The sequence below is a fragment of the Bolinopsis microptera genome, chromosome 3 (assembly GCF_026151205.1).
Source record: "Bolinopsis microptera isolate Bmic1 chromosome 3, MBARI_Bmic_1.0, whole genome shotgun sequence".
Taxonomy (NCBI): domain Eukaryota; kingdom Metazoa; phylum Ctenophora; class Tentaculata; order Lobata; family Bolinopsidae; genus Bolinopsis; species Bolinopsis microptera.
This window is the reverse complement of record NC_087074.1, coordinates 14,103,330-14,130,650: the sequence shown is the minus strand read 5'-3', so window position 1 is coordinate 14,130,650 and position 27,321 is coordinate 14,103,330. Positions and strand designations below refer to the sequence as shown.

The following is a 27,321-nucleotide window of genomic DNA, read 5'->3' as shown; positions in this document are numbered from 1 at the left end:
ACAAGACAGCTGTGTCAGTGTCACTGTGTCAACTACTCGTGACAATATACTGAGTTATTCCTAAACCTGACATTTTGACTATTGTAACAGTAGATACTCGGTATGAACTACCCTTCCAGTACTCGGTGGTAGGCACATTGTTAACGGGGGTGACAATACCTTTTTAGTTGAGTTTTTATCACTTTCAGCAGGTGCAATTATCTAGTGAGCATGTTTAAATAAGGCCTATCAATAATATGTTGTATATTATAATGTTAATTATTGTTAAGATACGTTTTATTTAATTACTCAATACAAGCAAGATACAAAAAGTTTCAACTATGATTAATGATGGCGTATTCAGTCTTGACGAGAGCAGGGGGCCATAACGAACAGCTGCTATTTTAAAGCGTAAAATCTGCTTGTGAAACTCTATGAAATGATATGAAACGAGCTGATAGTGATAACAGATAACAGTTATCAAACTGACGGGATTTTGCGAGTTGGTGGCTGTAAAGTATTATCACGTGTTATTTGATAACTTCTGGAATCTGGAGAATGTCAATTGTGGACCCCACGTATACACTCAACTATAGAATTAGAGGTATTTATGTCTAGCTCATTGTCAGCAATAAATACAACTACTTACAAATATAAAACGACGGTGTCAGAGCTCTTAAGTCCTAACATGCTATCTCCATTTAAACTAAGAACTTAACATTAAATCAAAACTAAATTAAGAAAGTCTGCGAATTCATAGCGTTTCAGGCACGTCCACTATATGTAAATTGTAATAACTAAGTTTAATAAAACTTAACAAAAGTAGCAGGCTGTACAGGCAGGCTCTAGCTAAGGATCTGTAGCTGCTGTCAGATCCTGTCACATACCTCAATTATTTATTACTCTCTTTTTAGTCCAAGCTAGTTTGTTTGTGAGTCAAAATGTTAGTTTCATTTCGTTTAAAATTTGACGAGAAAGCAAAACTGTATAATATGTATATGAACCAGATCTAGCATTACGATTTACATGAAACATTTCAATATTGCAACAATCGGCTTATAACGAATTGGTTAAGTCGTGCGAAAATCAGGAATCATACAGATCTGATTATGATCTGTAGTCTCTACTAATTATTTTTTAAATTTATTAAAATTAAGGTCATACATCTGGATCCCGACGGCACTGTCGCGGCACTATGGTGGCACTATGGCGGCACTCTAGCGATCATTATACCTTCATTATTATCATTTCTGCCTCCAGAGTGCCGCCATAGTGCCGCTATAGTGCCACGACAGTGCCGCCATAGTGCCGCCATAGTGCCACGACAGTGCCACGACAGTGCCACGACAGTGCCACGACAGTGCCACGACAGTGCCACGACAGTGCCACGACAGTGCCACGACAGTGCCACGACAGTGCCTCGAGAATGCCACGACAGTGCCTCGAGAGTGCCACTACTAAAACCGGACCATCAATCCTTTCCTCAGAAGGAACTAGCTACATTAATACTATTTTAAATATGCATATATACAATACCTATATATTTTTGTATGTTCGCTTGTACTTAGTATGTTCGCTTGTACTTAGCTACATTACTTGGAGGATTCGCCGCTTCGACGCGCCGTGCAAACTATCATTTTTACTTCGCATCGAGATCGTTGCTCTGTTAATTCGCAGAGCAACGATCTAGAAGGGTTGACATCGTCAATCATGAACTACATTACATATATATTATATATAATACGTATTACGTAGCACTATTCAATATTCATATATATATAATTATAATAATTAATACATAATTATAATATTCATACATATGTATTATATAATAGTACTATTCACCGAGTAAGCTAACCGTGGGCTAAGTCAGCTTTTATGTGCTCACCACTGTGACCTGCGCTAATATCTTATCGGTGGAAGCGAAACCTGAAACGCAGCATTCGGCAACCATAAATTTGTTAATAAATACGTGCTTATACGTTTTTAGGGCACAATTGCAAATTTACAATCCATGATTTCAGCTCAATGTTTAAACCTTTCACGATTTAACTACAAAATTCCCATGTCACAAAACACTAACAGTTTGTTCAATGAACAGTGTTCATGTCATGGACCTCAGCATTGACTGTCATGTCAAGGAAGGGCTATCTCCTCATTAAGTTAGGTTACAACTTATCTTCCTTAGTCGACACATTGTCATTTTAGTGAGGTTGATATTTTAACTCGATTTCGAAAGTTGTCAGAGACTGACAGTTTAACGAAATAATGCAACTCAAGATATATTAATTATATAAACCGCCGGAAAAATAACTAGTACTACTAAACAAAATAATTACTAACAGTAACCAAACTGGAAGATGAGAAAAGAAAGAGTAGAAAAAGATGGACCGGAAGAAAATGACTACCTAGTTGAATAGGTTCAGTAGAGATGAACGGCATTATTATTTCATTACTTACCTGTTGAAACTGTTGAAACTATTTTCGAATAACACGATCAGATTTGGCCAAAAGGAGGATTTACAAAACAAAAAAGAATCAAGAAAAAGACATTAATCACCCCCTGGCAACGCGAGCAGATGTTCATGATCACAGTACGACAATCTGAGTGAATCACACCCGTAGTATTTCCAAGTGTGCATCTTGTAGATAATCGTTCTGGCTATCCAATACAGCTAAAAAGGACCAGCTTGGCTGTAACACAGCTCACTCTAACTATCGCCAAATGTTTACCCTTAGTAACATGTGGCACCTTTTCCACAGAGCTACACATTCTGTAATTACACAACAAATGTTTACCCTTAGTATGTATTTAGTGTAGATTTTAGTATGTATCTTCGTGCTATAAAGGAACAACAGGTCATAACTGACTATCTGAAAGACTCCTTCCAATATGAAGAGGATTTCCTGCAGTATTCTGTATTGTGTATGACATTTGCTCTTTCTACACGACATATCAAAGTAAGATTGATATGTCCATATTGCAGCCGATTTATTTCATTAAATCTTGTTGCACGTATATTATATGGCACGTATATTAAATGGCGAAACTGAATGATAGGTTTATTGCCTACCATCAGGAGCTTCTAGCTGCTGTGATATTCCAGTCATATAATGGGTTTAAAGTTTTTAACAAAACTGTTACTATGGTAACTACACTGTTACTATGGTAGCTACACTGTTACTATGGTAGCTACACTGTTACTATAGTAACTACACTGTTACTATAGTAGATACACTGTTACTATCTTACTACCTTATCGGACATAATTGTCACAGACAAGTTTTCACAGCCCAAATTTTTTACGGCCATAATTATTCACGCTCATGACCGCCCAAAAATTTCCAAAAAACTGTGAAAATTTGTGGTAATTTTTTAATAAGTGTTTTACTCTTTTTCTGAACTCTAGAATGTGACTGATGAGTGATTATATTTGTCCTAGTATACTAATAAGCTAATATAGTAATCAGCAACGTCACACATATCTACACAATACACATATGTAGGGACACACACACTAAAATTACTGGAAATAATTACCGAACTTTATTATTCACGGACCTTAATGCCACAGACATTACTTTCACGGACATAATTATTCAAGCTAAGGTCTTCAGCGTGAAAGTAATGTCCGTGATAATTATGTTCGATAAGGTATCTCCAAAAATAAATTAAAGTTTTACTCATAAGGTGACGAAACCTATAAAGTTTACTGAATTTACTGAAGTTTTTGTCGAAATTTTGTTCTTCAGATTTGATTGAAATTCTACAATAAATTATTCCATAATACATACTACAAGCTCACGATGAGCGAAAAACCGTCATGATCACGTGACATCGTATCCAATCCGACTTGTGAGCTTGCGACAGATTATCTAAAATCTTTGCAAGTTTGAAGCAATTTCTATGTTCTAACAACAAGTTTTTAGGGTCTCTCCTGTATATCGCGGATCAAATAGCTCTCATCTTGTATAGTACTCATTGTCCTGTGGCCTTTATGTACAGGTTGTGCAAGACTTTAGACTCGTGTCCAAATTTGGAATGGCTCTCAAAATCTAAAAAATGAGACAAACAGTTTAATTTTTGTTAAAATTGTAAAACAAATGTTAGTAAACCAACAGGTGCTGAGCATGTAAACATTTTACATTCTCCAGAAACTAATTTAGTTGACGAGGTATTGTACGTGGTATTGTGTGAACTAAGTTAAAAGTAAAAATAGCCTTGTTAAGGCTGCTAAAATGAGTCAAGATATTGCGAATGGGCTTTTTTATGTGTCAAATTAGGGCAGCTTAAAGGTTTGGCTTTATATGTAAGGTGGCCGGTGGTTATGAAAATACGACTCGTTTCATAACTGTAATATCCGGATCGGAACATTATTTATTAGTCGCATTGTTGTAATGTTTCCGGGGCTAAATTTTTAGTGTTCCCGTTTGTTGTGACAAGGAAACGGCTCCTAATCCAGGTAAGAGCCTTTTCCTTGTCACAATAAACGGGAACACTACAAATGTTGCCCCAGAATCATTGCATAACATTTGATGATGTTGGCTGTTGCTAACATGGTTGGTAGTAGCTTATTACTGAGGAGTTCTTAAGAGAACAAGGAGCCACAATTATTATAGGCTGATATCAGGATTGCCATTAATTCTCTTTGCTGTATTGTATAATGTACTATTTGTAAAAGTTTCAAATCAAATCATTAGGTCAGGTACGAAAGGGTCACTAGGAAAATCAATTTAATAAGAGATAACATCAATCACCGATAACTTGCTGCTCACTTGTAGGTTACTAAAGATAACCATGAGTCATCAAGGGATTACTAAGAATATCTCGGACGTTACCAGGGGTTACCAGGGGTTAATAGGGGTTGCCAGTAAGTTACCACATCCTAGAAGTGCCCGCTGCTGCACCACCGTGCACCACCTTTAAAATCTGCCCGATTTTGTAAACCTTTTAAAACGATAATTTATATATTTCCTTACTTATTATTATTTTTCAAACCGCACTTTACCGTCGCCAATTAAAAGTTACACAGTACACGTCTCGGGTTACTTAGGGTAACTGAACTTGTTGCTAAGTTATTTGATGTGTTTTTACTGGCACCAAAAAATCAATCTTCTCTGGTGTTACGAATATTTTACTTCATACTTATAGTGGAACAACGATAAACCGTGATTTGCTAATTGATGATTCTTGTGAGGAAGCAGAATTTTGTGGTTAATACGTATAACTATAAAGATTTTATTAATTAATTATTATCGAGCTCAGCAGAGTGTTACATAAACCATTATGATAAACCTTTTTGAGCCCCATGGTTATACTTATACTTTCACCTGAAAGCTGCAGTGATTAATAACATCTCACAAAACTCGTCCAAAACTGAGGAAACAACGTTGGTAATCGAAACGCTATAGGGATCAAGGGACGTGGCTAAAGCAAGCTAGCTAGATAGCCTTGTGGGTACTAATGAATGATGTAAATCATCACACCTGTGTATCGGCTTGTATCAGGTTGGATCAGTTTGGGATATTGGTATTGCACGCGTTCTAATGAACTAACTTATACTTGTAGGTCTGTTACTTACTACTACATTCACCGTTACATATATATTAGTTATTACACATTTTGGTCCCCCGCCAATTCCAGGAACAATATTTAATAACCTAACATAAGAAAACAATGCTCTCCGGACCAAGATCGCGGAGTGAGGATTAAGAAGTAGGCGACAAAAATCATGAACCAGGACCACAGAATAACGACTGGATTGCAAAATTACAAACGAATTCTGGACTACGAATTTAAGAAATAATTTATATTAAAATTAAACACGGTAGGTGTAGACTGCTCACTGTTTCAGTACATGATCCACCAATAGAGGGTAGGATCGGACACCTCTAATCAACTAATCAAGTTTGGACTTGTCCTAATGTTTCCTAAGGTTTCTAATCCCTTCCCACAAAACCCTGACACTTTCTGTCCCGGGTAAGGGTTCTCCCATTTACACCCTCTGCTTCTCCAAGTACATCTGGATACTCTTCATTTCGTTCAGAGTTCTGGGTGGTCCCAAAAATTCATTTTTGGTTAGGAGCTTTTTCTCTTATCGTGTTTCATGTCAATTGACATCCTGCTTTAAAAGACAATTCCCTAAATTCCTCGCCCAATAGCCCCGATTTTCATTAAATAAACCCTCCTTTCATCTAATAGTCTCTACTTTCACCTTAAATTACCGTATTCTTTTCGGAAATACTAAATGCCTGTTTTTAAAAATCATGGTTGTCTAAATTTTGTAATTTTTTGGCTAAAAGATTCGCTGACTGATGAATCAAATTGATTGATCGATTGGCTGATCGATCAGTCAAAGATTGAATGTACGTGAAAAACTTGTAACAATGAATTTGTACTTGACCAAAAACGTTCTAAAAACATCAATTTATGCCATAAAAACTGCCAAATTTTTTTAAAAATTGACAACATGTCCTATAATTGATATACCAAAAGCGGGCTTGGCTCGAGTAAGAACACATAGAATTAATAGTTTTAAAATATTTTATATTATTAAGTAAATTAATTAAATAAGTAAATAAAGCACCCACCTCTGCAAGCGTAAGGAACTTTATTGATCAGGTAATCGTTAGCATCGGTGTAGTTGAGGGTGGTTTCTGTGTTGTGTTTGTCAGAGCCAATGGAAACCCGATTTTTAGAGTGATCGATCGCATATTTCTGCAAGTCAAGAATAAGACTTTGGCTCTGCTCATAACTATCACTCCCCCGGAGGTCAAAGATCGAGATCTGTTGGAAGTTCCACCGAAATTTATCGAAAAACTGTTTAAAAATAGGTTCAGGGCCATCCCTGGTATTGTCGAGAAGTATGTTGTTTGTGACTTGATTGTTGTGTTCGTATGGATATACGAAATCGTCACTGATTGCATTTGCGGAGGCGGTTGAGATTCGACCAACCCCAAATATACAATTGTAGCGGTTGGCATAGCAATAAGGTTTTAGAAAGACGATTAAATGGATGGGTCCCAGAATGAGAGAAAGTTCGGACCGCACGAATGTTTTATTATGTTCTTTAATTTCATATCTCCGAGTCAACAGTTGACTCTCCAGGTAATCCATGGCATCAGAAACTGAAAATTCTTTACAGTTTGCCACTTTGTAAGTCAAATTGGTTCCTCCTAAAATGGACTCAAAATCATATTCTGCGTCAATCTTCTCCAACGCCTCAACAATGCCGGGGCCGTACAAATTGTTGTCGAGTTCGGCAAACATTAGCTCTGGGCCCCCGAAGTAAATGAGAACTTGATAAGGAGTCTCGGTGTCATCTTGTTCCAACCTGATGAGGCTCCAGCAAATAATCGGGAGATAAATGATGAGAAGTAAGCTGAGCATCTTGATCTGAGTTAGAATATAAGCAGTATGGTCATCGCAGAGCTATCATTACTTCTGAAATGGTTTAAAGACTGTTTTAATGCTGGTAATTTCAATTTGTTCAGTGTTCGTTATGTATACATATCATTAGATTAAACTTACAGTTATAGTTATAACTTATAACTTCACTTTTGGCCTATTTGACGGCAAGTTATATTTTTCATAATCGCACCAGATTTTTTCGGTATTTCCTCCTACAGGCTAAATGTAAGTTTTAAAACTTGCGACTTCCCTCTCCGGGTAGGTTGCATATTATACTTTTTTTTTTAAATAAATAAATTAACTTATTAAAAAAACTTGTGACTTGACAAGAAGTATCATAAACAAATCGCACTGTTTTGTGAGCGATAAACAAGTGACAACCTAGTGAGTTAGTGAGTTAATGTTCATTAACACCGATTGAAGATATGACAGGCTGAGCACCGCCCAGCTTAACAATATAGTCGGTGCGATTATAAACTAATCTCGTTGATTGTTACACCAGAAGCGTGAACTTATAAGCGAATCAAACTACATGTATAAATAACTACATTAATCGAACGCGGCTTCGCCTCGTGTGATTATTGTATCAATCTGCGCTCGGCTGCGCCTCGAGCGATTAATAATGTAATAGCATTGTACGCAGTTAGATCAGCGTATATGAGACAAAAACACCATCTTAGGATATAATACTACAAAGCAACAGCCCAACTCTATTCTGAAACAAACAAGCATGGAAACAATCAGGTTATTAAAAATCACGACGGACTTTGAATTCCTATGAAAAGCAAATATTTTAGATCTACGGCTAGATTATCGATTAGATCCCACAAAAAATGAAAATAGCCCCCAGAATATGAGGATCTAGGCTACTGAAATAGATTCTACTTAAGCACTGGAACAGCAGTATCAATTTAACCACGGGTGGTCAAAACCAAATTGAGAAACAGCGCTCAGACCACTAGACAATACACTGCGAACATTAATGTAAATACTAAATATCAACTTTAGGAGTTGTTCTCGCGAAAGTCCATTAAAATTGGTAAACATTTCAACAAGGTAGAGGAAGGTATTATGCCAACTAGGGAGGCCGGGAGAAATAATACAATGGGTGGAACGAGGTTCCGGGTGGCCTTCTTGTCAGTCTGTTGCAATCATAATTAATATTGTGCCTTGTCACCAGGGCATGATTACGCTGCATTGAAGGCGAATCATAGTCCTATAAACTAATATCAGGCGGGTTCAGACTTTGTCAAGCCTATGGCCGAGAAACATGACATGTGTTTGTTGGTTTATTTCCAGTATTCGCGTGATCCTGGTATCTTGTGTGTCCAGGTGCGAAGAGAGCTGGGCAAACAATTAATAAAAGGGATGGTATGGTAAATCACATGTATGTTCAAGGAGTAAAATCAATTAATCTAATTCTAAAGTGGAAACAACATCGTCGTGGTAGCGTACAAAATTAAACAACGAATCTGCTGCACAGAAAGTAATGCCACATATTCTCACAAGCGGTCTAAGGTTTTATGAAACAAACGTTAACATCAATCAAACCTCGAAATTAATCACAAAAAATCAGATGAGATTGCTTTGACGAGATATGGCAGAGTATAAGCAGGTGATTTAGAGAATTGATACGAATACAGGCGTTTGTAGTAATAACAGATCTAACGGTAGATAGCCACATTTACCATGTTTTTAAAAATCCCTCGCGGTAGAGTCTAACGGCAGCGGTTTGATCACACGAAAGCGTCATTTTACCTTAAAAGCTATGTGCAACAGCAAAAGGATTTGATTAGCGTTTAAGTTCGAGGTTTCCATCAAATATCCAATATAGTATATACGCGCAGTTATTAATTATATTTAAAGCTGTTGCCATAGAGGAGGGTACGAGGGTACACTACACGTACAACTTCAACCCGCTATCTACTACATGTGAATCATGAGTACAAAATTACAGAATTACCCAGATCGAGTAAGGAATTCTAATTTCCAAATTTAGTCAGCCGTGAGAGAAGAAGCGATCCCGTTTCTCTCCGGAAATAAAGGTGGTTTGTTGGGCTGCAGAACTAGCGTACAAATAGTAGTGTGTTATATACTAAAATATGAGGTGATATTCGTGTATCAAAACTCTCTGTTATTTTTTACGAAACATAATTTTGATTCGCAGTTTGTTGGATGACCAGTAAAAACGATTTCTCATATCAATATCACTAGGCCACATCAAATTATCGATCATCAAGACGATTGGTACGAAATTGAATCAATCGACTACTAAACTCATGACTGTGGTGGTAATGATACAATCATTAGGCCACTTTGCCTAAACAGTCAGGAGACGGCAACCTCATTACGGAAAGTAATTATAAAGTAATTATCCTAATTATAAAGTAATTATCCTAATTATAACAGCTAATAAATGTTGACATTCCACCGCCACCATCACACCAACCCTGTACTATTACCGTCCAACCATCTGAACCCATTTCAAACCAACAAACAGATATTCGAGGATTGGGTACAGTTCAAATCTAATAGTTAAATAGATTAAAACGAGGCAGTGTACTTCAGTACGGGGGATGATTTAGTGCCGTGTTAGTAAAGAAAAGTCATTATGCAGGGGCGATGAAGCATGGAAATTGAAAGAGTTGGAGACCATTCTGCAGGATTAGTGACAATTGTGGTTGAGCTCCACCTGTTGCGGCTGATTTTAGAGCGATCGTGAACCCGCAGAAAAACGATATAAAAATCAAGTAAATGTCTATGTAAAGCATCTTGAAAGGGGCGTACGGTTATGCCCGGATGAATGGAAGAAGATCTGAAGCTAGATCGCAGATCATTACTTTTATTGGAAATCTTAGTCCTGATCAAAGATCGCAGCAAAAGGTGGAGAAGTTAATGAATAGGTTACAGGGTGCAGACCTCGATAGATTTGATTTCAAGACAATTATGAGGGGTCACATATGGGGCTGGCATTAGGTTAAAACCATGCTAGAGATCTGAGAGGGCCATCTAGACAGTATAAAATTACGAGTAAACCCCGCAACAATATGATCTGATAGAACCTTGAGAAGAGGACCTTCCACCACCAGGCTCTCAACTCGACTCCTGCTCTGTTTTTTATCACCAAAATTCGTCTCATCAAAATGCAATCACGGCCGACATGGTGTTCGTGATTTTTAGCAGCTGAATGTGGAATGGATTTTTGGCAGCCACTGTTCATATTCGGAGAGAATTGCAACCGTGTAAGGTATAAAAGTGTTCCCGGCTCCGCAAAACTTCTCGTCACGACCAGCTGACTTGACACTCAGAGTTTTTAAGCAAATATTTGACAGTGGCTGCACTTTATACTTGGGTACCTGCAGCAGTCTTATTAGGATAAAACATGCATATGCAAAGAAAGAAAAATGAGACCTGGAGCCAATATTATCGTAAAACATGAAATCTAACACCAATGATCGTAAGTAGCGTAAAAATAGGGCAGAAGAAGATACTTCAACAAATTTAAAGCCGGTCACATCCAAATTACTACCCATGCATGAACACTAAGATGAACCACGGGTTTCTTTTCGAAAGGTTAATCAATAAAATGAACACAAGAGAAGCGGAACATTCCGAATGATTACTACCAAAATTTGGGTTCGAATTTCAAAAAACGGATAAAATACTCCACGCAGACGTCAGAAACATGATTAGTACCAACATAAGAGTCTGGCTGTACCACGGGGTTGCAGAATGCAGATACACCGGCTACAATGCCCTGAAATCGGGGGAATCGACAAATAATCAGCGAATAACATCACTCCTCAACTTCTAGGCGATATTATTAGTACTTACAAGTATAATCTGTGAACCCAATTATGTAGCTTCATGTCCTTGAAGCTATCTACGGGAACGGTCCCAGTACTACTACTAACGGGGTTAAATTACTAAACAGCAACTTCTCTCTCAAGAGTAATGAGTAAAGCTCTCTCCACCCCATACCTCCGGAGTTGGATTTCTACGCAGACTTCCTGAGTGAAGTGAGGTAATCTCAGCCCTGAGCTAGTTCTAATTAATTTTAATACAGTCACGTGACCGTGTTGGTTTGGACTAGTTGTAAGACTACCCACTCTGAAAGTGGTGACGATAGACCATGTTGTCTACTGGACTGAGTGCTTATTCGGGTCTCAGTTCCCCGCTGAATAATTTAGGGCTGCCATGGTAACGATGGTAGTGCACGGCTTCGTGGGATGGACTGCATATTTCAGAACCTTATTAGTCGGTACAAATCTTATTATCGTAATCTGGTGGTCCTTGGTCTGGGGACAAATGACTGTTCTGTTGGGTGATCAGAGTCTGAGTAGAAATAACGTTTGAAAATCAGGGATTATAATGAATTGAAAGACTCAGAACTTTAGAAGTAATATTATGTTTGTAATATTATTATTTTGAAGATTACTTATATTTAATAAAACTGTTTTAAAGCCCTCGGGTCTTTCAATCAACCAATCAATCAACCATATAGTACAATTACCTGATATATTAATATCAGACTATCAATTAAAAATTATTTTTACATTTTACATCATTGACCATATGACTCTGACAATATAGCCAGGGAAATGATTATTGGGTGTCGTCAGGCACGTAGCCAGGATTTTTCTTTGGGAGGGGGGGGGGCCCTGGTGAGCGAAGCCGACGTTTCCAACCCAGGCGGGTCTGGGTGCGCAGGGGTCTGGGTGCGCAGCCCCCGCAAAAATTTTGAGAAATGGGTTTTTTAGACGACATTTGGCATTATTAAAGAAATTTGTAGGACAGCAATAAACTGGGACTGAAAAGAATCAAGTACTCACGTAAATTTGGTAACTTCAAAACAAAGTTGGGGGTCCCAAATTACAATATTAGTACTGTGGTAATACTGCTCTTTAATTTTTCGCTGGAAATTAAGCACTAAGCAAACGTCAAAATGTCTTACCAGTCCCTACCGAACTCAGTACTTGCCACATTGAATGGAATAAGTAAATGTATAGTGGGAGTCAAGTCAATTGCCTGCCGTTTAAACAGTACAGACTGCAGTCATAAACACAGCCCAGTTACCAGGCGACCATGGGGACTAGGGGGCTTATTTTTTTCTGGGGTTCAATTCCCCCCCCCCCCCTGGCTACGTGCCTGGGTGTCGTTGGCTTCCTCCTTTGAAATAGTTCAAATAGTTCAAATAATTCAAATCATATTAAAGTGATGAATCATTTTAGAGATGGAAGACAGTGACGCAATAGCTAAAAAATAGGAATAATCTGATGGTTGTCGTCATCGGTCGATTGAAAGGTTGGTTGGAAATTGATGCTATTCTTCTCTAGCTACGTGCAAGTTTACTTTTTGAGTGAAAATCCACGATCTGTAAATTAGTTACATTGTCCAAATTAGTTACATTGTCTAAATTAGTTACATTGACCAAATATGGCATTTTTCAATCGTCTTTCTACCGACTTTTTAATTAACCGATGAAGACACATATACATTCAATATGTGACACCCGAAAGAATACATCAAAACTGCAAGCATTGCATCAGTAATTAGTTATAAGCCAACAATTCGATGAGATTGAACCATCCCACAAAGTAACTTTAAGGGACTTCATCAAACGCCACCTTCAACGAATTCGGCGATAAAATGCTTACACCCGAAAATTTACTAAAGCTATACTGATAACACTAAAAAGCCGCAAAAACGGTCATAAACGGTGATGAAAATTTCATAAAAAATTTAGCTAATAGGTGAGAAAATCTCATTTAATTACTAGACTATAATACATTAACAGTAATTATACGTCTGAAAACCGAACATTTTTCAATATTGGGGCTGCGATTTGATCATCAGTCTCGTCTTTAGTCATTGAATTTACCAGTTGGCTATTATAGGGTTTTTTCCCGGAATTAGCTCGCATATATCTATTATCCAAAGTTAATTAATTGGTACTGCCCTTACAAAGAACAATTATTTCTTATTAATTGAAAATCTTCTGAAAAATAAAAAGTGCACACGAAACTTATGCATTGCAGGTGTCAAATGTCAACTATTTTAGCCTGATTCATGCTTAAACGTTAGCGATTAAAACTCTTAAGTTTGATTAATAAAACATGTTTTCACTTCTCCTGGAGTCTGGACAGAAACCTGTGAGTTCAGAAGAGGAGCCTACCTAAACGTCAGCAAAACCACACATATAACCAGTGGCAAAACCACACATATAACCAGTGGCAAAACCACACATATAACCAGTGGCAAAACCACACATATAACCAGTGGTAAAACCACACAATAACCAGTGGCAAAACCACACATATAACCAGTGGCAAAACCACACATATAACCAGTGGCAAAACCACACATATAACCAGTGGCAAAACCACACATTTAACCAGTGGCAAAACCACACATATAACCAGTGGCAAAACCACACATATAACCAGTGGCAAAACCACACATATAACCAGTGGCAAAACCACACATATAACCAGTGGCAAAACCACACATATAACCAGTGGTGTAACGTTACGCCACTGGTTATAATAAAGACTATTAGAGCAGCTCAGCCACAATACAAGTAGCAAGGGCAAAAGGAGACAAAAAGGTTCTATAAACGAGGTTGATTTGACCGATGTTTCCCAAAATTACTCGTTAGAAATTAAAAGATTTAGGATTATTAGACCCAGCCAAAATGACAAAATTGAGAGATCGGTTAGTGAGTTAGGGTGGTTAGTTAAATCAGGATATTATCGGCTAAGGTACCCCTGATACCTGATATCTGCTTAACCGGATGACTCGTAATATTTGATCAGAGAATCAGAGAGGTGAGCATGAGTGGTGGTGTTAGTGGTGGTGTTAGTGGTGGTGTTAGTGGTGATTTTAGTGGTGGTGGTAGTGGTGGTGTTAGTGGTGGTGTTAGTGGTGGTGTTAGTGGTGGTGTTAGTGGTGGTGTTAGTGGTGATGTTAGTGGTGGTGTTAGTGGTGGTGTTAGTGGTGGTGTTAGTGGTGGTGTTAGTCAGGGCTTTTATTAATATTTGAATTGGTATTTTAAACCAACCTTACTGCTTTTGATATTAGTTAGTAGTTCCTCTAATAATTTGATAACACATAGAAATAAATAGATATAAATGTATCCGAATTTCTCGATGATAATTTTTACATAAAACTGCAAACTCGATATAAATTTTGAGTATATAACAGAAATAGCCAACAGTTCCCCAATCACCCTCATGATCATGCTAAAACCAGTACCACACAGATAAGATTGAGAACCAAAAGAAATAGGTTCAGAATTTTAGGATCACAACGCAATCCCGAATATATCAGCGGACATGATTACTGATTTCAATCAAGATCAGAAACTGCAATCAGACTCCAGACTTTTCGACGCAACCTTTCATTACCGAGAAACACATACCACTGTAACAAGAGCAATCTCTCCCACAAGTTCACCGCCTGCATGGTTCGAGCGTCATCGTGATACTATCTCACTCTATCTGATAGCTGGTTACTGGACTCTGGAGTCAATTATATTTATAATAGGTGATATTAGAGGAGTGATAATGTCACCCCTGTAGCTCTTTGATTGACACTTGATATGACCTACGGCGCTTCAGAATGTAGTACCTGACCGAATGTACGACACGATACTCTCAGTCTTTATTGATGGTGATAATGTTGGGGAGTTTTCTCACAAGGTTTCAGAGAGATCAACTATATTTAGTTCATCCTGCTGAACCTTATTCAACTCTCCTTAATACGTGAGTTAATTATAATACACTTACAGTTATATAAGATGATATTATATAAGATAATAATATATAAGAGGGTTACGTAAGAGATTTAGATTATTTCAGCTAAGTGTGCGCAAACTGTAATAAAGAATTTAGTTTAAAGGCGACGATCTCGAGTACCTACCACCAACTATTTGATCTTATTCTTACTACAGCTAATTTCAAATAGTGCTTCCTCCACATTAACCTTCTTATTGTCAATCGTTTTAAACAACCGCACTGAATTTAACCATCAATCTCACCTAACCTTTAAGTTAGAATCTGAGTAACACTGTTATTATACAGGGGGGGCCAAAAGTCAGTACCCATACGTTGGCCTTATAATTATATAGCTCAGTCACTGAGTGCCCGATTGAAATAATTTTTTCTGGTATGACTTACTACCACCACTGGTTCGAGGAATTTGTCAAATCGAAAAATATTCGTGTTAATTTTTTTCAAATGAAGGTTCATTCAGGTAATTGGGTTGAGGCTAGATCCGCATTATGGGAATCGTGCAGAGAGCCCAATTACGGTGTCGTAATTGGGTAATCATTGAGTACCCAATCAATTTTGCTAACGAGATAAACAAATTGCTTGATAACTTCGCCATTTTAAATCCGTTTCGCACCATCTTTTCAGATCATATTCCGGATTAAATGACCTATTGCAATATGTTACAACGGAGTCTCTAACATGTTCACAAACATGAAACACCAGTATAAGCAATTCAATGTTGTTTGGGTGTGGCCCCGAAGAATCGAATTTTAAAATTTTGGTGACGGAATCCTCGAAAAAGTAGGTACAGTATGCCATCTGCAAGTGCAAAGCAACAACTCTCAAATATAAAACACGGCGGTGGTACAAGACCCAACGTATGGGTACTGACTTTTGGTCCCCCCCCCCCCCCTGGATATGTAGTCAGAACTGCGATTATCAAAACCACCAAACTTTGGCAACGATGCAAATGTTGTATTAATTTTTAAAATAGCTGGAATCATCATGCTATCATCATAGAAGATGCCAAGCAAATATGTTTATTAGATCAACTTACATCAAATTTCATATCTTCTAGAGTCGGTTTTTTGTTCTCGTCCACATTATATAATGTCAAAACTTTTCCAAACATTAGGTGTCAAAACTTTTCGTACAGCTAATAAAATAGTGTAGCTGACAAATCTTGGGATTGAGATTTCTAATTGTGTTCTTGGAGTTTTCTCTTGGGGCATAGACAATCTGCCTAAATCAAAAAAGGATATCAAAATCGTCCAAAAAGCTCTCCCTACGAGTAGTAAAACGAGTACTAGAGTAGATGAGGAGTCAACTTCAAAAATTATAAGTGTTTTGTATCCAGTTGTGCTTCTCCAGTAGTACTTCTCCAGTAGTGCTTCTCCATGATGCCGCTCCAACTCAATGTCCCTGACTGATTCCTTAAGTATTTATCAGGACTATAAAATATAAATCTTATCAGAGCTCTAACTACTTACTTACTTGGGGTTACTTGGGGTTGCTTCATAGATCCTCTATCGGGTCATCAGAACGGCTGACCACCCGTGCAGCGAAGTTGCTGTCTTTTCTGCGCTCCAGTTCAATAAGAATTCCCGTTCTGGCAACAATATCCAGTAACAGGAGGTTCGTCCGGAATAGATGTAACAAACTCCGTCAACAATGACTTGAAGCGTAGGGGGTCCTCGATAAGGTGCAGGTTTGCGGGAATGATGTTCCACAATCGAGGCCCCATCACTGCAAATGAGCTGTCAAAGATCGTTTGATTCCTTTGGCTACTGGACGTTGACAAGCTAGGGACTACTGCTTTCTGGCCATATCGGAGTGTATCTTTAAACTGAACGTTGACATCATTAGGACACTTCTTGTGTAGAATCTTCCACATATGAATGATAGTGTAACGTTCTCTCCTCCGTTGAAGTGACATCAATTTTTAGGCCTTCAGTCTCTGCCAATAGTTCAGATGTTGCACACCATGTATTTTGGACGTAAATGTAAGTTGTACTCCCTCTAGCTCAGCGATATCAGCTTGCTTAGTTGAATTCCAGAGGGGACAACAGTACTCGAGATGGCTTCTGACTAATGACTTGTAGAGGGTCAGCATAGTGATCTTGTTTCTCGATCTAAAAGCGCTCAGAACCCAAGAGGCAACTTTACGGGCACGATCTGTTATCATAGTAACATGGGAGCTCCAAGACAAGTCCGCCGAGATCAAAACCCCCAGGTCTTTGACTGCATCCGTAGGGTAAATTATGTTACCATGCGAAATTTGATAAGTTTGCGTCAGGATGGCAAACGGGAGGTCTTGCAAGCTGTTTCGGGGACAGTGTTTGTGCACGAGTAACTCAAATTTATCCTCATGCAATGACATGTTATTGCATTTTGCCCAGTCGATGACAGAGTTGAGATCATTTTGCAGTTTACTTGCATCTTCAAGTGTATAGATGTGCCTCAAAATCCGTGTATCGTCAGCAAAGAATCTAATGACACATCCTGTGATGCACAGCTTCATGTCATTAATGAAAAAAATGAAAAACAGCGGGCCCAAAACTGTACCCTGTGGCACTCCGCTTATGATTGCTGCAGCAAGCGATGACATCCCGTCCAACACAACACACTGTGTGCGGTCACTTAAGAAGGATTCGATCCACGACACCACCTTTTCGTGAATTCCCATTCTTCTAAGCTTCTTAATAAGCAGTCGGTGATCCACTTTATCAAATGCTTTCGCAAAGTCACCAATCCTTGAACAATGTCATCAACGTGACTGAGCAGTTGGGTGAGACAGCTCCGCCCAGATCGAAAGCCATGTTGATTATCACAGAGTAATCCGTTCATCTCTATGAAGCTAACCATCTTGCCACGCAGTATGCGTTCGTACATTTTTATAACGTGAGATGTGAGCGCCACCGGCCGGTAGTTGACAGCTTTCGCCCGATCACCCTTTTTGTATAGAGGAGTGATGTAGGTATCTTTGTAGAACTTAGGTACTTCACCACGCTCAAAGGATTCGCTCCAGATGAGCCGTATCGGCTCGCACAGCTCTTTTGCACAGCTCTTTAAGAGGATAGCAGGTATTCCATCAGGTCCGCTAGAAGAGTTAGGAGGAATATTCCCGATTGCAGATATGATATCGTCATCCATGATGCAAAAATCTTCAGGAGTTTGCGGATGTTCGATCATAGGTATCGGGAAATCTGGGTCCTTGATATCAGGAGAGCTTGGATCACTGAACACGGAGCTAAACTGCTCCTGAAGTAAGTCCGCCATCTGCTTTGTGTCAGTAGTGATCTCCTGGTTTGCATCAAATGTATTTGATATTTGAGAGGGATCGGGCATAACTATAGAAGAACTTCGGATTACTTTTAATCTTCTCGATGGCTCTGTTCGCCTTCTCATCCAGTTTCTTGGTATGTGCAGTCATGATGTCGTACTGTAAGAGTGCAACTTTATTCCTGACTGCCTTGATCTGGTCTACTGAAGCATTCTTGTCAATTAATGCTTGGAGTCGTGCTTTTTGCCGGTTGCATTTCCGTCTCAACGCGTTGCTGTGCTGAGGACGTCCAGAGGGCACCGATTTCTGAGGAACACACGAACAGCAAATCTGGAACAGGGTCTCCGTAAAGAGAGCAGGAAACTCCTCAAAGGAGCATGAGTCACTAAGCTGAGACCAGTTAACTTCCTGTAACTCCTCCTTTAGTGCATCAAAATCCGCCTGAAAAAAGTCAAGAGACCTGAAGCTACTTTCGTCAAACTTAGGGATGGTAGCCTCCTTTCGGGATAGTGGATTGGTAGCGAGCATAACATCCACCAGATGATGGTCAGACAGTGAGGTAGCTTGTGCCTGAACATTAGTAACAAGTCTGTTGTTATTCGTGATGAACAAGTCTAGAACATTGTTACCCCTGGTTGGACAAAGGACGTATTGACTCAGCAGATGCTTGGCCATGAAGTTGAGAAGGGAGTGAGCTGATAGCTGAGTCTCACTGGAACCTCCTGACGACACGGATACAGTCTGCCAGTCTATTGAGGGTAAGTTGTAGTCACCTGCGATCATAATATCGTAGCTTTCATCATTAACACGGTGAATACACGTGGAGATAAACTCCAAAAGTGAGTTGAAACTGCTGAGGGGGGCATTTGGGGGTCGATAAGCCACTACAACACATGTATTATTAGTGCTGAATCTGCAAAATAAACCCTCGCAGGTACCATCATCAAACGTATCACACTCACTTACAGGTATGTTGATGTGGGAATAGAGCAAAACTCCGCCTCCGACCCGCCCACTTCGGTCACATCGGGAGACTGTATACCCTGGAACATGTAGTTGGGCATCAGCCATATAGGGTTTGAGCCAAGTCTCAGTGAGCGCTACAAAAGGTAAGAAATGATTTCTCGCTCGTTCATCGTTAATGTAAGCGGAAATATCGGGCACCTTCCAACGGCTTGTACTTGAAGCGCTCGGATTCATGGACTGCACGTTTAAGACGAGGCATGAGGAATAGTGGGCACGTTCTGCATCATCGGGGCATAGGTAGGGAGCAGAGGTGTCGGGTAGGGGTACTGGCGCTTAACTAGTTACAATTAATTAATTAAATAATATAAATAATTAAATACTGATGGAATCTTCGAGTGTAGATAAATTTATTGTTTATAGTGTACCGATTTAGAATTGTAGGTCGAGATCTCTGATCATTGGCCTCACAATATTTTTGCTCGATACGCTATGAACTATAGGAACATACTTTAGTTTAACTAAACGTATTTTTACCGTAGAATTGATTTAAATTTTAAACCGCCAATTTTACATCGGCACTCTATTACTATGTTACCTAGCTTGCTGGTCCATGGAATATTGAAAGTCTAATGCATCAGCATAGGGAGTGGCGTGCCACTGCCAGGTAACACACTATAATACTATAATAGTACATAGTGTGTCATCACACCTGCATGTAATACAGTATTGCTGATAGGCGATAACCCGGCTAAAATAATTAAACAATCTTGAAATAGGTAACACTGATTGACTCAGACTGATTGGTGATGAGAGTACTTCAACTTGACATTAAGATCAGTGACAACGATATATCCGGAGTCTGGAACAGCCACAGAAGGTGGAAGAGTAACGCCGAGCAAACTAAATTTATCTTTATTGTTATACAATTATAGTACTTGGTGGGAAGATACCAAAGGCAAATACAATATTGTGTGGAAAGTTTACATAACCATGAGTCTTCGCGTACTACGTGACGCGCTTTTGGCTCTGCAAGTGCTTCTGGCTATGGTCAGACCAATGTGGGAAGATTTAGATACCAGATACAATATTGCCCCATAGACATATAATTATATATAATTATATATACCATATAATAGGAGGTTCCTGACGAGGTAATGAAGTATTTATTGCAGTGCTAAGAGTAAGGATTGATTGCTTACGTAGTACCTGGGGAACCCAGGCTATAATGTTCATAATGATAAACTATAAGTATAAAGATTCGTCGGAATGACAGGCTGAGCGCCGCCCATACCGTTACTATTACTAATACTATCAGTATCATTCTCGATACAACAACCAATGCAATACCTCAAGGAGTCAATATCGATAAAAGGTTTCTTGCCGACATCACCCAATCACATTGGCAAACCAATTCATTTCAAAGATGAGGTACAAAATGTAACCGTTAACCAATGGCAATATTTCCATTTTAAACTTAACGTTAAACGGAGTGGCGATGCGTACCTCCTATGTTCCCAGTTTTGTAACCGAAAGAAACGGTCTCGCCGAAATAAAACCCAATAATAGTAATACCAACTCTGTCCATAACCTCGAAGCTAAGTTAAGTTCGTTATGATCCTAATATAACCTAATAGTATTAGTAATATAACCATAATCCTAACCACAACCCAAATTCTAAGACTAACCTGAACAGTAGACAATCACAATGAAATTGTGTTTTACGTTTATACAAGACTCCAGACTGTTTTCGATAGATCGTTAACATTGTACGTTGATTAAGATTTGAAACGATAGAACCTTAGAAGTTGCTGAAATTTATGAACAAATAATAAAATATCCATTCTATAAATAAAAATAGCATAGTGATAAAACGCCGAATTTTTACAAATAACAGTGTATGTGGTAAACGCCATAATAATTATCAATAATATCATTGACATTATTTAGTTTTACTGGGCGGGCTATTCCGCCTAATTTCTATTCAATTTCATAAGATGATGAACATGAATATAATAGCCTGGGGCCTCAGGTATAGACATTATCAGCTATTGAGATACTCATAAGTATAACTGATATTATTATTAAGCTAGAAACACGCATATTTGCTCGTAGTCGTATTCCAAACCACAACCTAATAATATATAGCATTATACTTATAGGGGCAACCTACTCATTAACTCAGGACGTCCGGCAAAGTCACCCTCCCCAGTCAGGGACAGTCCGAAATTCCAAACCCACCTAGCTATAAGTATATGAATATCAATATGCCGGGTGATACTCGTAAAATATCTGAGTCCAACTCGGCGCGCGTCCTGGTAGGTTGTACTTGTAAAGTTAAACCTACAATATGCCGGACGCCATTAGTACTACTACTAGTAGTTGGCCCGTAGGTGTAAGTCAAGATTTACTAGGCGGTGCTCAGCCTGCCATTCCGCCGAATCTCTATTCGGCCGAGTGGTCCCCAGGTAAGTCAAGATAGGCGCAGAGTCAGATATCAGAGATGGAATGTAAAATGTAAAAGCCAGACTCCCTATCCTGTGGCGGTTGGGTTAGAGGACTTGACTTCGCCGCTTCGGCACGAACTATCATTCTTGCATCGCAGATCGTTGCTTAGCTTGATCGCAGAGCAACGATCTCGATGGGTTGACATCGTCAATGAACCTGTTGGACGCGCAGCAGTGCAGATTAACTGTGGACCCCATACCAGGCTATATAATAATAGTGTTCATAGATAGAGATTCGCCTGACATTTACAGAATGTCAGGCTGAGCGTAGTCCAGTAAAAGTGAAGAGAAATAGTTTTATAACACGCTAATTAATTAACCTTAGTGGGCAGTCGCCATTAGTATTACATTCAGTTCAGCAGAAAGTCTGTATGCTGTAATAGTTTGAGATTACTGTGGTTTTTATTATATTATTATGTGTTAATAACATGGTGAACCAAGTTGACCTGCTCCATGCTCAAGTGTTCAGTTATGCCAGGTCTCATACGCGCTGATAGTAATGTAAACAGATAATACTTAGTAAACATCTTATAATTTAGACGAATAATGAGTTACCGGTTGAACAGAAAGGAATACTTTAGATCGGTACCATTATATTATGGCTATTGTAAGGATTTAGTTGCATTAACAAACTCATATTTGAACGATATAATATCTTCACTAGTAATATGCTCACCAGTTTTCCATAGGGGGGGAGCCAAGTGGATATTTGTAGATATTTGTAGATTAATGTAGAATGGATAATCCACGAAAAAAGTGGATGACATTTTACAAATTTATACATTTATCTCCAAAAATTCAGTACAATTTCTGGGCACATATTTGAGATTACATTTTTTGTAGATAAATGTACAGGGTGGGCCAAAAGTCAGTACCCATACGTTGGCCTTAATAGCTCCGCCGTGTTTTATATTTGAGAGCTGTTGCTTTGCAGATTGCATACTGTACTTACTGGTTCGAGGATTCCGTCGTCAAAATTTGAAAATTCGAATATTTTAGACCACGCCCATTCAATATTAAAACACCTATATTGTTTTCTCTGAACATGCTGAACGCCTAATTTTTTCAGAGACGGTAGATTATCAAATGTTACATATGATCTGAAAACATGAGGCAAAACGGATTAGAAATGACGAAGTTATCAAGCATTTTCTGTATCTCGTTAAAAAAATTGACTGGGTGATTATGTGACACCGTGACACGACACCTTAATTGGGCACTCTTAACAATTCCCATAATGTTTAACGGGGTAGTTAACGGGGTCACCTTATCACGTGATTAGGTAATCCAATCACCTGATCACACGTAATGAATAAACTCGTTATGCTTCATATCTCGGTCATCTGAGAAGCTACAGTTTTAATTCTTTCAGGACAAACGTAATTCGAATGGCCAAACACAATTTAATAACATTAAGCTTGATCCAACTATCCAAACTATCAAATAAATGTGAAAATGAACCTCCATTTGAAAAAAATGAACGCGAATATTTTTCGAGTTGACAAATTCCTCGAACCAGTGGTGGTACTAAGTCATATCAGAAGGAAGTATTTAAATTGGGCACTCAGTGACTGAGCTATAAAGGCCAACGTATGGGTACTGACTTTTGGCCCACCCTGTAGATATTTGTAGATTATTATCAATGGATAATTCACGAAAATTCTACAAATTCTACAAATTTATACATTTATCTCCAAAAATTCAGTAAATTTCTGGGCACATATTTGAGATATACATTTTTTGTAGATAAATGTAGATATTTGTAGATTATTGTAATGGATAATTCACGAAAAAAGTGGATGACATTATCCAAATATCTACAAATATCCACTTGGCTCCCCCCCCCCCCCCCCCCCTCCATAAGAACAGGTTCAAGTTATTACCGTAGAATCAAGATATCAGTTGAGCGGTCATAATTACGATCTCCCAAAACGCTCACCAATTCAACCTTAGACACCAGTCACCACCCTTATTGCTAGTAAACATCCTTAAATAATAATTATGGTCAAATTTTGAGAAATATGTTGTTCAACGAAGAAAGACACATTAGATAATCGTAAATTTTCTCATGAGTGGGAATAAAAATGGTAAAAATTAATGAATGATTAAAACAACTTCACAATCACTTGCAAGAAACAATTTATCAAAACAATCGTACTTTCAACATAGATAAGTCCTCAACTCAGTAAAACTGAAACTGGTCTAGAAAACTAGGGCCACAGCAGGGAAGAGGGCGAGGAGGGCAAGCTGCATCGGAACTGCTCCGTCTTCTGAAAATTAAAATGTTAATAAGGAATAAACTCTAAATATCGAAGGTATCTTATTTACAAATTTAGTGGTCCAGGCTAGAGTGAGGGGTGGACAACAAGGACGTCTACCCGTGATGATTCAATAAAATTATGTTGCTGAGATCAATACGAATAGTCAATGTACCCTCAAAATACACTTACTTGCTGCATCGTCACCTTCGGCTGCACCGTCACCTCCGGCTGCATCGTCACCTCCGGCTGCATCATCACCTCCGGCTGCATCGTCACCTCCGGCTGCATCGTCACCTTCAGCTGCACCATCACCTTCAGCTGCACCGTCACCTTCAGCTGCACCGTCACCTTCAGCTGCACCGTCACCTCCTGCCGCGGAAACAGATTAGATAAAAGCTAGAGGTAATGAACTTGTCGTTAAACTTTCACTTAAACCTTTCCAAAAGTAAGACTAGGCAACAACTGTAGAAATGGATACGCATTAGGGGTCGTTCACACATTACGTAATCAGCCGAGGGGGGGTTTCAAATGCTTACGGTTAATTACGGGGGGGGGGGGGGGGGGGTTTTGGTCGATGATTACCTACGTAATCAAAATTTTAATTTTTTACCGATTTTCGAAATACCAATTAGACAATTTTCCTTAATTATGTCATCAAAATTTTCGTATTTTAAACCAGTTTTCGTTTAAGAAGTGCTCTGCGATTATTTCATTCATTAATCAGTTGTGATGGCTTTAAATGTTGTGATAGCTTTAAATGTTGTGATAGCTATAAATGGGGGGGGGGGGGGGGGGGTGTCTAATCTTGTTTACGTAATGTAGGAGAGGGGTTGGGTCTGGATTACGGGGGGGGGGGGTCAAACCTTAATTACGTAATATAGGGGGGGGGGTTCGGTCTTAATTACGGATGATTACGGAGGGGGGGGGGGTAAAAATTGCCAAAGTATTGATAACGTAATATGTGAACGACCCCTTATGCAACTAGAAGATTGAAGAGTTAAGTACAGGTGCAATATTTAAAATTAAAATTGTCTCGGAGCAAATATAATTTTAATGGAGAATATCTAACCTGCTTCGTCGCAGTTGATAAAAGCCAGCATCCCGAAGAGTGCGAGTAGAATAAACAGTTTCATGTCGAGGTAGAGAATTTAGCTAGAACAAGATTGAAATTACATTCAGCGGAAATATTAATAGGAATTAAATGTTAACCTTCGTACTACTAGGTACACATGAACGCATGTCAACAGTTCGGGTTTAAAAACTCTAAATGAGAAAAACGTTTGACTCATGGTGAAATCTTGCCCAAGAGTTGAACTCAAGCAGAACCCTGTCGTGTCGAGACGTAACTGATGAACATTTGAGGAACTGCGACCGTAAAAACAAGATTTAAAGTGAAACCGATTTGCGTTACTACCGCTTGAAACTGAAGTATTAATGAAATTCAATGGAAACAAAGTCTTTCGTTATGGCTCGTTTAATGAACACTAACATTTGATATCGCTGATTCTGTCCCAATAATCTGTAGGGCGATACAAATCACTTTATATTCGCACTTACCGTTGGTGATAACCTCTTACAGTCGCCACTACCACGTGACTTGAGGCCGTGCACATGGCTACACAACTCCATCCTCATTGGTTGTGGGAATCGCGTGAGTGGTTGTCACGTGACCGCGCGTGACCACGTGACTGCGCGTGCCCACGTGATATGCAACCCTGCGTGTAAAGAGAAAGACTTTGGCTGATCTACACTTATAAATGAAAAAGATAAATGTAATCGCAATTGATAACTCTCAAATACATTCGGTTTCTTTAACTGATAAGCGAACTCTGATAGTGATCATATTTTCATATACCATTAGCAGAGATAGCGATCAGAAACAATTAAGAGTGGGGCACTCAAATAACCTGACAAAGCGCTGAAAGGAAGTTTCTCTTTCGATATCATTATCAATCCAATAGCTATTATCATAAAAGCTGATATTATAAAAGTTAGAATAGATATTGGATCGCTATTGAAAGAGAAACTTAATACACAATAAATAACCGTTATCGTGCAGTGGATTCGAGTTACACACCACACAGCGAACTTTTTACACACACAGTCCTGGTAAATGACAACCGTGAGGAAATTCTCGGCTGTATTACATTTACAATTAACCTACACTTAACTTTTAAACCTATAATGCAGAAACTGTGTTATATGTCTTATCAGCTGAAAACCATATTATCGGTACACTCGCACCCTCAGACTCACTCCATTGTCAAACACTGAAGTGAAACAACACAACCATGTGTTGTAACCACGAATCCATAGGATTTCCTGACCAGAGAGTAATACCTAATCTTACTCAATATCTAATCTTACTCAATACTCGTTACTTGCCGTTATATCAAGGTTCCATCCAGTAGTCTAGGATTCAAGCCGAATTCTAAGCTACAGGAATCTATGACTAGAGATACATAATCTCTTTACTCTTGTAGGTTTACAACCTACCAGGACGCGCGCCGAGTTGGACTCGTCGACGAAATATGGAACAGATATTTTACGAGTATCACCCGTTAACTTTACTCCGATACCACGTGACCAGAGATCAACCAGATCTCATCTAGTCACGTCATCACGTGGTACCCCAATTCTCACTTTCACTTTCAAATCTCGTACATGTAACAAGAGACTATGCAGTTTAACCCGTGGACAAGGTGTGACGGCAGAAAGTTAAAGATGGATGTTTTAACGATCGAGAGGACGTAATATGTTTTGACGATCAAGAATAAAAGAGAAAGACAAACAGAAAAGAATACGAGCTTTCATAAGGCATATGGCTGTTTGAGATCCTACGTTTTAAATTAAGCCTTGTGGAGTGAAACATCATGAGACCAAATTAAATGTCTGGAACTATTTGTGACTGTTATGCTTTGGCAATAACAAGTGATTTAATTTTGTTTTTGGCAATAATCATGAAAATTATTGCAGATCTGCGGTTTTATGTCCTTGAATAGCATAATATTAATGTGCCCTGAAACTCAACGTATTTTTAAGACATACGGACGTAATTTGATAGGACATTGCCAGAACGGACATAATTAATGTGATATGAACGTTTTAAGGCATTTCAAAAACCCCTAATATCTGAAACTTTCTG

At 38.7% G+C, this 27,321-nt stretch overlaps 2 protein-coding genes across 6 annotated transcripts in view; both read right to left on the bottom strand.

Annotated features, from left to right (window-relative positions):
- LOC134812490 (atrial natriuretic peptide receptor 1-like) overlaps positions 1-7,456 on the bottom strand; it is a 39,180-nt gene extending 31,724 nt beyond the window's left edge. For all 4 annotated transcript variants that reach the window (XM_063819943.1, XM_063819944.1, XM_063819948.1 and 1 more), the window contains exon 1: positions 6,571-7,456. In XM_063819943.1, the coding sequence (XP_063676013.1) occupies positions 6,571-7,369 (799 nt within the window). In that variant the 5' untranslated portion in view covers positions 7,370-7,456. The remainder of the gene's footprint in view (positions 1-6,570) is intronic.
- Positions 7,457-23,966: 16,510 nt separating this feature from the next.
- Positions 23,967-25,325, bottom strand: LOC134813104 (circumsporozoite protein-like). Of its 2 annotated transcripts, XM_063820785.1 has the most exons (4): positions 25,246-25,325; positions 24,453-24,545; positions 24,366-24,416; positions 23,967-24,185 (listed from the first exon to the last, which is right to left on the bottom strand). In XM_063820785.1, the coding sequence occupies exons 1-4, from the start codon at positions 25,307-25,309 to the stop codon at positions 24,118-24,120; spliced, it is 276 nt and encodes a 91-aa protein (XP_063676855.1). In that variant the 5' UTR covers positions 25,310-25,325; the 3' UTR covers positions 23,967-24,117. The 2 variants fall into 2 exon arrangements, with proteins under 2 accessions (XP_063676855.1, XP_063676854.1); XM_063820784.1 differs by having other exon boundaries at positions 24,366-24,545.
- Between the last annotated feature and the right edge of the window lie 1,996 nt (positions 25,326-27,321).